The sequence below is a fragment of the Trichechus manatus genome, unplaced genomic scaffold (genome assembly GCF_000243295.1).
Source record: "Trichechus manatus latirostris isolate Lorelei unplaced genomic scaffold, TriManLat1.0 scaffold00075, whole genome shotgun sequence".
NCBI classification, from domain to species: domain Eukaryota; kingdom Metazoa; phylum Chordata; class Mammalia; order Sirenia; family Trichechidae; genus Trichechus; species Trichechus manatus.
Genome location: NW_004444011.1, coordinates 11,759,136 through 11,774,405, shown reverse-complemented (window position 1 = coordinate 11,774,405; position 15,270 = coordinate 11,759,136). Strand labels below are relative to the sequence as shown.

At 36.3% G+C, this 15,270-nt stretch overlaps 1 protein-coding gene across 1 annotated transcript in view; it reads left to right on the top strand.

Annotated features, from left to right (window-relative positions):
• The window catches only part of MRC1 (mannose receptor C-type 1), a 127,057-nt gene that overhangs the window by 45,882 nt on the left and 65,905 nt on the right, over nucleotides 1-15,270 (top strand). Inside the window, exons 7-9 of the mRNA XM_023735071.1 lie at nucleotides 51-236; nucleotides 5,224-5,381; nucleotides 7,966-8,076. Of these exons, the coding sequence (XP_023590839.1) occupies nucleotides 51-236; nucleotides 5,224-5,381; nucleotides 7,966-8,076 (455 nt within the window). The remainder of the gene's footprint in view (nucleotides 1-50; nucleotides 237-5,223; nucleotides 5,382-7,965; nucleotides 8,077-15,270) is intronic.

Here is a 15,270-nt window from a genome sequence, read left to right as displayed (position 1 = left end):
TATAATTAAAAAAACACTTCCACGTTAAATGTTCTCAAACTTTTTTTTAGAACGTGATGTGCCTACTAACTGTCCCAGTCAGTGGTGGCCATACGCAGGCCACTGTTACAAGATTCACAGAGAGGAGAAGAAAATCCAAAGAGGTGCTTTGATTGCATGTAGGAAAGAAGGTGGTGATCTGGCAAGTATCCACAGCATTGAGGAATTTGACTTTATTTTCTCCCAGCTGGGATATGGTAAGAAACCTTACATCGCTAATATGTTTTACTCCAGCCCTCCCCACTCTCCACCCATCTCTGGAAAATTTAATAATAAATGTCAAATTGCATGATTTAATAACTAATGTTAATAATGCCTAAAATGTGAAACTTATAAAATAATTTAAAGAATTCTTATTATGCAAAGATACTTCAATTTTTTTAAATATATAATCAGTTTATGAATAGTGTTTATATTGTTTATTTTTCTAGCTATAACCTGGACTCAATGTAGTCTACCTTAAACTTGTCAACAATGTTTCATTTTCGGGAGTCATTTGTGTGTATGTATGTATACATATTTTTAAGGCCTACATTTTATCTCACAAGAACTAGTGAAAGAAATTGAGTATTTTACTGGAGTGCTTAGGTGCTGACCTAAACCTTTTAAAAATGCGTATTCTCAAGTTTAGATACATAATTTAAGAAATACATAGAAAGTGTACTAACTAAAATATTATAAAGTTTTCAAAAGTTGGCCCCATTTAAAAAAAAAAGATTAAAATGAGCTGGGAGCATTTTTCCTGAGGAAGAAGAGGCTGAGGAACAACATAATGACACTAGGCACTCAGCAGTACTTGTTGATTAAATAAATGATTATCATTTTCAACTTCCATTGATGAGGCTGCTGAATAGCTGCAGCTGGTCTTCATTTCCACCATGCCAAACAAGAGGAAATAGGTGACTATGATGGTGGAGACTGCTTCCTGACACACATTGCCTGAAAACTGACAGCAGTGAGGGTTAGGGGGTGGGCAGGAGACGAAAAACCAATTAACGAATAGATGAGAAAAAACACTAATAGCAGAGAAAGATTTAAAAGATCCCCAAAACACGACTACTCCTAGCACCCTTCCTCCTCTGCTTACGTCACTGAATTCAGTAGCCTGCTGCAGCTTATAAACAATTTCTTCATTACTCTATGTTTATCTACCCTGGAAATTTCAGACTAAAAGATAATAATGTAATAAAAACTGACGTATCTGAATAACAGTCACTTAAGGTTATCGTGATACTTAGAGATAGCTAAGAAGGTTTGCAAATGAATCAGGTTAGTGAAGATGCTGTAGAGCTAAAGTGAAAATTTTGTTCCGTTCTATGTGATGTGGTATAGTGATAGAAGAGCTCCGTGTTTTTATTGCTATGATTATTTTGGAAAGTTGAATAACAAAGGCTGCTTTTAAATTCAGCTTGAGAATTAGTAAAATTCCAGTAGGGAAACTTTCTAAGTTTTAAATTATTGATAAGGATTTACTCACTTAAAATAACAAAATAATACTTATAAAGGTAAAGAAAAGTTACAAAATTAAAAATATTGCTTATAAATTAAAAGCCTAGAAAACCTGTTTTAGCTCATTGTCATGGTTTATTTTATATTAATCATGGAAATACACTTAAATTGGATAAGTTGGGGCCTTTCCACATAAGTGGAGTCCTGGGTGGTGCAAACAGTTAACATGTTCAACTGCTGACCTAAAGGTTGGAGGTTCCAGTTCACCCAGGGGTGCCTTGCAAGAAAGTCTTGGTAACCTACTTCTGAAAGACCAGCCATTGAAAACCCTATGGAGTGCACGTCTACCCTGACAGACATGGGGTAGTTGTGAGTCAGAATCGACTTGATGACAACTGGTTTCCACATAAGTTATGACTCATTTGTAAAACTCAGCCTAGCAACCTTATACTCACATATTATATATATTTTATAGGATCAAGATTGTGTTTAGGATTTACAAAACGTAGAGAGGAAGAACAACTTAGTAAGAAAAACTTTTATCTAAAGCTCTTAATACTTAAGTTAATTGAGGGATTTAGATGTTCAGTTTTTCATTGCTCTTGAATCAAAATCCTTGAGTGGTACAAGAGGTCATTTTGAAACCTATGTGTGTTGCTCAAGAGATTACAATCTGCCGAACTTATGAAAGGAAAAGGAGAGCACGTGTGCTGGCAGTGCCATTCACACTTCATGATGCTGGAAACATCTGCTGGGGCTGGCACCAGGCCCGCCTGGGACTTCCTCAAAAGCAAAGCTTAGTGACAACTTTTAGGAGGAAGAGACTCAACTACTTAGGGAAATTCCTATATAGTGTGGTATTTTTCTCATTTTCTACTGCAACAACATCTTTACTATCCTTTGGCAAGTACTTTTTCTATTTTTTTAAATAATATTTTATTGTGTTTTAGGTGAAAGGTTACACAGCAAATTAGGTTCCCATTTAACAGTTTTTATACAAAATGTTCTGTGATATCGGTTACATTTTGTACAGTGTGTCAGCATTCTCATTATTTCCAGACTGTTTGTTGTTTCCATTAATCTAGTTTCTCTGCCCCTCCTTTCCTTCTCATCTTTGCTTTCGGGTAAGTGTTGACCATTTGGTCTCATATAGTTGATTATTTAAGGGCGCATAGTACTCACAGGTGATGTTTGGTTTGTAAGCCAATCTATTATTTGGATGAAAGGTGACCTCCAAGAGTGGCCTCAGTTCCAGGTTCAAAGGGTATCTTAGGGTGATACTCTCAGGGTTTCCACTAGTCTCTATCGGTCCAGTAAGTCTGGCCTTTTTTGGGAATTTGAGTTTTTTTCTACATTTTCCTCCCATTCTATCCAGGACCTTTTGTTGTGTCCCTGATCAGAATGGTTGGTAGTGGTAGCTGGGCACGGTCTTAGTTCTGGTCTCAGGATAGATGAGGCTGTGGTTCATGTGGGCTGTTAGTTGGCAAGTACTTTTATTTTACCATGTAAAGAACTTAAAACAAGCATTCATGATGGAGTTTCCAGGAGAGTAAATTGAATAGATACAGAATTGTGTATTCTCTAGTTTTTAAATTTGGACATGTTCATGTGTTTCGCCATGAAATCTCAGGCTTTGGTCACTTCAGTTTTGTCCCATTTTAGTTGTTCTAGATAGAATTCTTAGAATTATAACTATTTATAAAATCAGTAATGTTTGCAGAGAATTTCAAAACAAAATGATCACATTTCCTGTTTATATCTGGTTGCTCTTGTTGTAACTTTTATTTGTAATTTGGGTCTTAATGTTATTTCATGGCATTTCATGGTGAAAATGTCTAGACTCATTTATAGACTGGGAAATAAGTGCCAAATATCAGGAGGCAGCCCAACTCCTCAGTTTATATTTCTTCTTATTTTATAGATCATTTTCACTTCTATGAGAGTGATAGAGCTTTAATAGAAGCACCTAGAATGCTCTTTTTTTTTCTTTAGACTTAAAATGCTGTGATTTATTAAAAAATTTGTTGTACTTTAGGTGAAAGTTTACAGTGCAAATTAGTTTCTCATTCAAAAATTTTATACAAATTGTTTTGTGACATTGGCTACAATCTCAACCATGTGTCAGCATTCTCCCCCCTTTCCACCCCAGGTTCCCCATGTCCATTTGTCCAGTTTTCTGTCCCTTCCTACCTTTTCATCCTTGTTTTTGATCAGGTGTTGCCCATTTGGTCTCAGATATTTAACTGAACTAAGAAGCACACTCCTCACATGTGTTATTGTTTGTTTTATAGGCCTGCCTAATCTTTGGCTGAAAGGTGGACTTCAGGAGTAGCTTCAGTTCTGAGTTAGCAGGGTGTCCAGGGACCGTATCTCTGGGTTTCCTCCAGTGTCTGTCAGACCAGTAAGTCTGGTCTTTTTTGTGTGTGAATTTGTATTTTGTTCTACATTTTTCTCCTACTCTCTCTGACAATAGATGGTCCCTGTCAGAGGTGTTGGTGGTGGTTGCTGGGTGCTGTCTAGTTCTTCTGGGCTCAGGCTGGTGGAGTCTGTGGTTCGTGTGGTCCATTAGTCCTTTGGACTAATAATAATATTTTCCTTGTGTCTTTGGTTTTCTTCATTCTCTTTTGCTCCAAATGTAATGGGACAAATAGATATATATTAGATGGCCACTCACAAGCTTTTAAGACCCCAGATGCTACTCACCAAAGTAGGATGTAGAACATTTTCTTTATGAACTGTGTTATGCCAATTAACCTAGATATTCTCTGAGATCATGGTCCCTAGCCCTCAGCCCCAGTTACTCAGTCCCTCAAGGTACTTGAATGTGTCTAGGAAGTGCCTGTGACTTTGCCTTGATCAAGGTGTGCTGACTTCCCCTGTGTTGTGTGTTGTCTTTCCCTTCACCAAAGTTAACACTTGTCCACTATCTAGTTAGTGATCTCTACTTCCCACCCCTCCCCTCTCTTGTAACCATTAAAGTTTTTTTTTTCTGTGTGTAAACCTTTTCTTGAGTTTTAATAATAGTGGTCTCATGCAATATTTGTTCTTCTGTGATGGACTTATTTCACTCAGCATAACGCCCTCCAGATTCATCCGTGTTGTGAGAAGTCTTGTGGATTCATCATTGTTCTTTATCATTGCATAGTATTCCATTGTGTTTATGTACCATAGTTTGTTTATCCATTCATCTGTCGATGGGCACTTAGGTTGTTTCCATCTTTTTGCTATTGAGAATAATGCTGCAGTGAACATGGGTGTTAGAATGTTCTTAATAACAACATTGTTGTTGTTCTAAGTTGCCATTGTGTCTGCTGTGACTCATGGCGACTCCATGTACAATTGGCATATGTAGCCAGTAAAATAAAAGTGATTTTAAATTTTTACTATTTTAAAATATTCATAAGACTTAAAAGTAGTCAAATAGATTTATACACTAATAGGCTATCATATTTCCAATGATGAGTGCAGATGGCATGTTATTTTCTAGAGAAGCCTGGTAAATTGTTTGTAACAAAAAAGTAGCTCCACAAGATAGAGATAATGATCAACCTACCTCAGTTTCAGAATACAGCATGTAGATCAGATAAGCACTCAAGAGGGTGATCTGTAAAATAGTTATATCAAAGGGAACAGAGCGAACATTGATAAAGCAGAAGGCTTCCTTTCCTGATACCCTTCTGACCTTCAGAAAGCAACCTTTGTATAAATTGCTTTTGTGTTTTTATTTCTGTTTAGAGTCAAATGATGAGTTGTGGATTGGTTTGAATGATATCAAGATTCAAATGTACTTTGAATGGAGTGATGGAACACCTGTAACATTTACCAAATGGCTGCGTGGAGAACCAAGCCATGAAAACAACAGGCAGGAAGACTGTGTTGTGATGAAAGGCAAGGTAAGGCAACTTTAATTACTGATACTTAGAAAAAGCCAAGTTTATTGCATGCAAAACTCTAACAGGGATTTTTTCTTCTGCCCTACTTATTACATGTGGTTGTTTAGATTGTTTCTATTCTACATAAATTGACATGGACAAAAGTTGAACCAAAATTCAGATTCTGTCTCTTAAGTCTCTGTCAGTTGTCTAATAAAGTAAAATTTTCAGAGATGCACAAAAGCAACAGACAGAAATTTTTGGTTCAAGGATGAGACGATACTGTTCCTATGCTGGATCCTATATATAAATATAAAAAATATATAATCTTGATTGATCAAATCAGAGCTTTGGTTCTACTTTCAACTGGTTGCACTGAGTAGATGCAGACCTAGTTAGATCCCCTCTGGGTTCTACTACCTTGAATCTGTATTTGGAGAACTAGATTCATTTTTTCAGGTTGAATGGAGGTCTCAAAATATCAAGGATTGCTTCTGTGTGTTACATATGACCTTAACAACTGAAGGGTATCATAAAATTATCTTTTGTTAATAGGTGATGAACATGGTGGCTAAGAGGCTAGATTTTGCTGTTACTTATTTCGTTCTTTCTAAAGGGGGGATAATAATTGTACCTGCTTCACATGGTGGGTATGAGGATGAAATAGGTTAATGTATATAAAGTGCACAGTTCTTGGCCCAAAGTTATTGTTCACTAAATACCAGCTATTATTTTTTCATTGTGGTTGTTTTTTGTTACTAATTGAAAGCTTAAGAAAAGAGTAGTAGTTAATTATCCAAAGAGTAGGCATAAGAGTGTCCCAGGCAGAGGAAACCAGAGAGCACCATGCTTTTAAGGACTGAAAGAACAATATGGCTGAAAATGCAGAGTTAGAGGTGGAACAGTGGGTAAGAATACTAGCGTTAAGGTTAGAGAAATATGTATTAGTCCGGGAATGACAAGACCAAACTTTCAATTATAAACATTACTGTATTAGTTTCCTAGTGCTACCATAACAAATTACTAGAAATTTGGTGAGCTTATAAGAATAGAAATTTATTCTCTCACAGTTCTGGAGTCCAGGTGTCCAAATTCAGGGCATCAGTGGGACTATGCTGTCTCTGTCTGCTCTAGGGGAAGATCCTTCCTTGTAACTTCCAACTTCTGGTAGCCCCAGTGTTTCTTGGCATTCCTTGGCTTGTAGATGCATTTTCACATGGCCTCTTTCCCCTGTATTTCTGTGTCTATTGTCTTCTTCTATAAGGATGGTGCTCAGATTGAATTAAGACCCACCCTACTGAGGTAGGAAACCCTGGCGGCATAGTGGTTAAGAGCTACGGCTGCTAACCAAAAAGGTCGGTAGTTCGAATCCACCAGGCGCTCCTTGGAAACTCTACGGGGAAGTTCTACTCTGTCCTTTAGGGTCGCTATGAGTCAGAATCGACTCGACAGCAATGGTTTTTTTCTACAGAGATATGACTTCTTGTTAACTGATAACATCTTTAAAGACCCTATTTCCAAATAAGGTCACATTTGCAGGTACCAGGGTTAGGACTTCAGCCTATCTACAATTCAATCCATAATGATTACTCTGGCTACAGGGTTGAATACCAGATTGCAGTGGGTTGAGATAAGTGAGAGATGAGGAACTGGAGGCAGACAATGCAGAAAACGTTTTCAAGAAGGTTAGCACTTAAGGGAAGGAGGGAAGAGGTTGCTGTCAACATTAAATCTCTAAAGAAGGGGGAGGGGATCAAATCTGAAGCAAGGTGGATGGTTTAGTCATAGATCCAAGGGGACAGCTCATCAATTGAAATAAGAAGGGAGGAAAGATGACTGTGGTTTTAGGTGTGTTTTCAGGTTTGGTGTTTTAGGTGAGGGAGTTTTTTTCTGGATGGCTATATGTACTTTTTCAACTAGAAGACAGAGCTGACTGTTGAGGCTGATAGGAGATTGCATGCAGATCTCTTAGTACTATCATTTAAGGATTGACAAGTATTTTCAGTCTCCCTCTGTTGTTGTTAGCTGCCCTCAAGTTGGCCCCATTCATACTAGCGCCTGACTCATGGCCACCCATGCACAACTGAATGAAACACTGTCCTGCCTTGCGCTAGTTGTGGATTGGGTTGTGAACCACAGGGTATTCATTGGCTAATTTTTGGAAGTAGATTTCCAGGCCTTTCTTCCTAGTCCACTTTAGTCCAGGAGCTCTACTGAAATCTGTTCAGCATCATAGCAACATTCAAGCCTCTGTTCACAGATGAGTGGTGGCTGTGCTTGAGGTGCATTGGCTATGAATTGAACCCTGGCCAAGAATTCTACCTCTGAATCACCAGTGTCTCACAGTCTCCCTTTACATTCTTCTAAACAGTGGCTTGATCACCCAAGATATAAAAACATATTGAGGTTATAATCTCTCTTTATGTCTTTGTAGCCAAAGTCAAATTTGCTATTTATGTGGAGAACCTAAACTTACATTTCCTTCTGTAGATGGCATTTTCTCTTAATAACCTTGAATCTTAGTTTTCCTTATCTGAAACACAAGAAGACAGTATTAAAGTCAAGTCACCGAGAATCCTTTGTTATTTCTCTTTGCTCTCTGCAGGATGGACTCTGGGCAGATCGGGCCTGTGAGCAGCCTCTTGACTACATCTGCAAAATGAAAGCACAAACCCAAGCTCCAGGAATAGTGGAAGTAGAAACAGGCTGCCGGAAAGTGAGTACAGAATGTATACGATGGTTTAAGATCAGCAAATATTGTCTGATAGATGCAGCTTTATTTCATTATGTCTGAAAAAAAAAGTGCTTTATTAACATCATCAATAGCCAGATGTTTCAACTGATTGAAAGTAGAATGGTTTATTATTTGTTAGCGTTCAGCATCATTGTTCTCCAAAAAATCTTTAATATTCTCCACAGGTAACATGGGGGTTACTCATGGTCAGTATTTCAGAATGTCATGGGAATTGGGAGGAGAAAGAACAGGAATAGAACAACATACAGAATGGAGCTTGGTGAGGATAAGGAGACTAAGGCAGGTCATGGAAGAAAGTGTCATCAAGGTATTGGTAGTCTAAGATGCCATGGATTGTCAAGAACATTTTCAGTAGATAATCTTACATTGCTGAAAGCAAACTATCCTTAGTTGTCTTCTCTGATTAATATTATTTCTGCTGAGCCTACTTTTGGTGGAAATACTTTTCGATAAATATCTGCAAGTGGAGACAATAGAGCTAGACTCTAGCTGGTGTCAATAAAACTCAGATAAATGGAGTAAGTCATGTAACTTCACCTGTAGAACAGAGTTAGTAATACCTGTCTGCAGGTCTTACATTTCTTTGAGGATAAAGTAAATGAACACTGTGAAATAATTTTTAAAAGCATTAAAAAAAAAACAAAAATGCAGGGTTTATAGTTACTATTTTCCTGTTTGCTGGTTGCTCATCTTCCTCTTTTTTCTTTTGTCACTTCTCTTGGATAAAAATAAAGTAACAACTAATTTTCTTTCCAAGACTGTTATGTTGTGATCAAATAATCTTATAGCAAATATGTAAAGGTTGAAGAATTCATGAAAACATAATTTAATACAGTACAAATAAACCCTAAAGAAAAATGGAACAGATGAAAAAAAAAATCATAGAACCTTAGCTATGCAAAGGATCTTAGAGATTATCAAAATCCCCCTCCTAACTTTTGTATTCTGGAAATTTCTGCCAGAAAGCTATATGGTTTTCTTAGAGTCACACAGAGGGAAGGCTAGAACCCAGGTCCTCTGTCTCCCATGCCACTACATTTTGTCTCATTACTAATACACTTATGTATTCTTTGCCTAATCATATGCCTTTTTGTATATTATTATAATTTTCTATAAATAATCCTTGCATTTTTATTATTTGTATACAGTCAATACAAGTTACATATTTTCTTTTTTCTATTAATTGCACCTATTTGCAATCTCTAATAATAACCAAATTTAATCATTAGAATGATAATAATAAAAACAAAATAACAGCAACTGTTTATCAATTATCAAATACAGTTATTATGCTCTCAGTGATTCTGCAGGATAAGTATAATATTCCTAATGAGACACAAGGGGAATCTGAAGCTCAGAGAGATTAAAATACTTTGGTCAGTTAAAAACATCTGCTCTAGACAGTGACTCCCACAAAGGTCAGAAAAGACTAGAAAAAAATCCACTTACCAGGAAAGGAAGCTAATAAGGCAATTTTTTTGTCTGGACCAAAGCAGTTGGTGGAGTAGGGACCTTTTGCAAATTTAAAACCACAGGCCTGTTCTCAAACAGGTCTGGGATTCAATTTTCTGCTACCTGTGTGGAAAAACCCTGAGCCAAGAAATGAACATAAAGTGGGCCTGAGTTGCTAGTACTCCAGGATGCCTGACACATGCAATGTACATATTACTGTTAAAAAAAAGAGAAAAATCAGCATAGCACGCTTATGAAAATACCTTGCAAGAGGAGGGCAAAACACGCACATTATTTGTGTAAAAATACAGTAAATCCTCTTTGTAAGGAAGTCCCCTTAATCCAGGCTGACTAGGAGTCCAACAGATGAATCTGAAATCCAGAATTATAAAATATACCACCAGGATCTTCAGATGGTGGAATTAATTGATATGACATTAAAATTAATATATTAAAAAATGCATAAAAAATAAAGGTTGGAATTTAAACCATGAGGCAGGAATGATGAGCCACTAAATTTTGTTATGTAGTGTTTTCATTATGATCCAATGCTAAATATTTGTAATTTCCATTGAGATTTCTTTGATCCATGAATTATTTAGAAATGTGCGTGTACCTGTGTGTTTGGTGGCGGGTTTTGTTTGTTTGATTTTTAGCTTCTAAATGTTTGGGGGCATTATTGATTTTAATTTCACTGTATTGTGACCATATAAAGTGTTTTTTGTTGTTGTTATTATTTGTTAAGATTTTTTCCTTATGGCCTAGTTCATAGTCATTTTTTGTAAATATTCCATGTGCATATAATGTTTTTTGATTACTGGGTGGCACAGAACATGTTATTGCCATATGTTGAAGAGATAAAATTTAGTAATTACATTATGCATGTATTTCATATTCTTAATATTTTGTGCTTGATCTGTCATTTACTGGAAAGTGTGTTAAACTGTACCTCTATGAGTATGGATTTGTCATTTTCTTCTTATAATTTTGTTAATTTTTGCTTTATATACTTTGAGGCTGTGTTATATCTTCCTGATGAATCGTTCTGTTAATTATTATGTAATTAATTTCTTCATTCCTAATATTTTTTTGCCATAAAGTCTATTTTATTTAATGTTAATATTGCCATAGAAGCTATCTTTTGGTTGGTATATCCCTAGTATCTCTTTTTCCAACTCACTGCTTTTAACTGTTCTATGCCATTACGTTTTAGATATGTCTCTTGTAAATACGTACGTGCATTTTTATTTTTAATCAAATTTGAGGAACTTTAGCCTTTAACAGGCAAATAAATGAGTTCAGATTTGTTTCGCTTACTGATATATTTGGATTTTTTTCCACTATCTTATTTTGTGTATTATTTTATTTATCATTCTTTTTTTCTTTTTTTTCCTCCTTTCCTGACTTCCACTGGTCTATTGAGTATCTTTATTCCATTTTTTCTTCCTCTACAGATTTGGAAATTATACACTCTATTTCTATTTTTTTAATGGTTAACTTTATATTTTTAATATGCATTCCTAACTTCACGAAATTAAGGCTAATCAATATCTTTATCTGCTTCCTGAACAGAATGAGGATCATTGTTGCACTTTTTAAATTTTTTAAGCTTTTTTATTTTGAAACAATTTTAGACTTATAAGAAGTTGCAAGAATAGTACAGAGAGTTCCCCTGTACCATCTATCCAGCTTCCTTTATTAATAACATCTTTAAAAACTTTGGTAGATTATCACAACCAGAAAATTGACATTGATACAATATTATTAACTAGATTACAGACCCTAGTCTCTTCTACTTTTTTAGCTCTCACAATTAGTTACAATTGCTATTTGTACAGACATTTAAATCCGGATTTACTAAAACGTTTATCAGTTTCATAGTAATCCCACTCATTCCTCCTGAGTTAAAATTCCTTCTTGCCAAAGTAAATCCTTGAATAATTTTTTCACTGTGTATCTGGGAGTGTAAAACTCATTGTCTTTGTCTAAAAATGTCTTTAACTCATCCTTATTGCTGAATAATAATTTATATGCTGGTTTAGAATTCTAGATTGACATCTGTTTTCAGACAGCACTTTAAGTATTATTCCGTTGTCTCCTGGCCTTTATTTTTCTCATTGAAATTCCTGTTATCAGACAATTCTTCTTCTTTTAAAAAAAAAAAAAATGGGTACACTGTCTTCTCTCTGACTGATTTGAAGATCTCATTGTCTTTGGCATTTTGCCGATTCATTACAATGTATCTAGGATTGGATTTATTTTATTTGTTCCACTTGATACTTGGTGTGCTTCTTCATTAAAATGCAGATTCATATCTTTCTTTAAATTCATGAAAATTCTCAGTCATTAATATTCTTTGCTTCTGAAATTTCTCTTAGATCAGTGTTCTACTTTCTCATTCCATTATCCATGTTTTCTTTCTATCAACATGTTTTATTAACCTCTTTTTTATCTCTTTATTCCTCTATGCTACATTAATCTGATTTACTAATTCTCTCTGAACTGCTGTCTATTAAATTTAATCTGGCTATTGAGTTTTTAACTTCATGTCTATACTTTTAGTTTCTAGAAATTGTGTTTTTTTTTTCCAGATTCTCCTGTTCTTTGTTCATAGCATTTTGTTTTTCCAGTATTGGTTTTATTTCTTCTTTTATCATTTAAATAATCTCAAGCATGATTATTTATTTTTTCTTCTTTCTTTCTTAAATTGTGATTTAGGTGAAAGTATAGAGAGCACATTAGTTTCTCATTAAACAGTTAATACACGAATTGTTTCGAGACATTGGTTACCAGCCCCATGGTGTGTCAACAGGTCCCGTGTTTCCATTTGTCCAGTTTTCCTGTCACTTCCTGCTTTCTTGTCTTTGTTTTTGGGCTAGTGTGCCCATTTGTCTCATATACATGATTGAACTGTGAAGCTTATCCCTCATGTTTTTTATTGTTGGCCCTATAGACCTGTCTAATCTTTGGCTGAATGGTTAACCTCAGGAGTCACTTCAGCACTGAGTTAAAAGGGTGTCTGGGGGGCCATATTCTTGGGGTTTATACAGTCTCTTTCAGACCAGCATCAAACATGATTATTTTTTATAATTTTTTTTACATTGTCCTGTTAAGTTATTGGGTCTCTCTTAAACTGGGATATTTTCTCACATGGTGCAATTTTTGAGGATGATTTAGTCTTTATTGGATGTCCCCACACCTATCTATCACCCCCAAATATTGTAATCTCATGAGTCTGTTGAGTGGTTTTCTATTTTGTGTCTGTGCGTACCTAAGAAATTTTCGTTTTTTAGACCAAGTTTTACTTTTTTTTTTTAAATTGTGCTTTAAGTGAAAGTTTACAATTCAAATTAGTTTCTCATACAAAAATTTACACACATTGCTAGGTGACCCTATTTGCTCTCCCTATAATGTGACAGCTCACTCCTCCTTTCCATCCTGGATTTCCCATGTCCATTCAACCATCTCCTGATCCTCTCTGCCTTCTCATCTGGCCCCTGGACAGGAGCTGCCCATTTTGACTCAAGTATCTACTTGAGCTAAGAAGCACACTCCTCATGAGTATCACTTTATGTCCCATAGTCCAGTCTAATCTTTGTCTGAAGAGTTGGCCTCAGGAATGATTTTAGCTCTGGGCCAACAGAGTCCGGGGGCCATATCTTCCAGGGTCCCTCCAGCCTCAGTCGAACTGTTAAATCTGGTCTTTTTACTAGAATTTGAGTTCTGCACCCCACTTTTCTCCTGCTCCATCAGGGACTCTCTGTTGTGTTCCCTGTCAGGGCGGTCATTGGTGGTAGCCAGGTACCGTCTAGTTCTTCTGATCTCAGCAGGCTGATACAGTGTCTGGTTTATGTGGCCCTTTCTGTCTCTTGGGCTGATACTTCCCTTGTGTCTTTGGTGTTCTTCATTCTCCTTTACTGCAGGTGGGTTGGGACCAATTGATGCATCTTAGATGGCTGCTCACTAGCTTTTAAGACCCCAAACGCCACTCACCAAAGTGGGTTGCAGAACATTTTTTAGTTAACTTTGTTATGCCAATCGACCTAGATGTCCCCTGAATCCATGGTCCCCAGACCCCCGCCCCTGCTACTCTGTCCCTCAAAGTGTTTAGTTGTATTCAAGAAACTTCTTAGCTTTTGGTTTAGTACAGTTATGCTGACTTCCCTTGTATCGTGTGTTGTCCTTCCCTTCACCTAAGATGATTCTTGTCTACTATCTATTTAGGAATACCACTTTCCCTCCCTCCCCACCCTTGTAACCATCAAAGAATATTTTCTTCTGTGTTTAAACCATTTCTTGAGTTCTTATAATAGTGGTCTTATACAGTATTTGTCCTTTTGCAACAGACTAAATTCACTCAGCATAATGCCCTCCAGATTCTTCCATGTTATAAAATGTTTCATGGGTTTATCATTGTTCTTTATCGTTGCATAGTATTCCATTGTGTGAATATACCATAATTTGTTCACCCATGTGTCTGTTAATGGGCACCTAGGTTGTTTCCATCTTTTTGCTATCATGAACAGTGCTGCAATGAACATGGGTGTGCATATATCTGTTCGTGTGACAGCTATTTATTTCTCTAGGATATATTCTAAGGAGTGGGATTGCTGGATCATGTGGTAGTTCTATTTCTAGCTTTTTAAGAAAGAGCCAAATTGATTTCCAAAGTGGTTGTACCATTTTACATTCCCACCAAGAGTGTATAAGTGTTCCAGTCTCTCCACAACCTCTCCAGCATTTATTATTTTGTGTTATTTGGATTAATGCTAGTCTTGTTGGGGCGAGATGGTATCTCCTTGTAGTTTTGATTTGCATTTCCCTAATGGCTAATGATCTTGAGCATTTCCTCATGTGTCTGTTAGCCACTTGAATGTCTTCTTTGGTGAAGTGCCTGTTTATATCTTTTGCTCATTTTTTAATTGGGTTGTCTTTTTGTTGTGGAGGTTTTGCAGTATCTTGTAGATTTTAGAGATTAAACACTGATTGAATTTGTTGTAGCCCAAAATTTTTTCCCAATCTGTAGGTTGTCTTTTAACTGTCTTGGTAAAGTTTTTTGATGAGCATAAGTGTTTGATTTTTAGGAGCTCCCAGTTATCTAGTTCCTCTTCTGGTGTTTGTGCATTGTTAGTAATGTTTTGTATTCTGTTTATGCCATGTATTAGGGCTCTTAGTGTTGTCCCTGTTTTTTCTTCCATGATCTTTATCGTTTTCAATTTTATATTTAGGTCTTTGATCCATTTTCAATTAGTTTTTGTGCATGGTGTGAGGTATGGATCTTGTTTCATTTCTTTGCAGATGAATAACCAGTTATGCCAGCACCATTTGTTAAAGAGACTGTCTTTTCCCCAGTCAATGGACTTTGGGCCTTTGTCAAATATCTGCTGTTCATAGGTGGATGAATTCATGTCTGGGTTCTCAATTCTGTTCCTTTGGTCTATGTATCTGCTGTTGTACCCATACCAGGCTGTTTTGACTACTGTGGCAGTACAATAGGTTCTAAAATCAGGTAGTTTGAGGCCTCCCACTTTGTTCTTCTTCTTGAGTAATGCTTTACTTATCCAGGGCCTCTTCACTTTCCAAATGAAGTTGGTGATTTGCTTCTCCATCTCATTAAAAAATGCTGTTGGAATTTGGATCGGGATTGCATTGTATCTGTAGATCACTTTGGGTAGAACTGACATTTTCACTATGTTGAGTCTT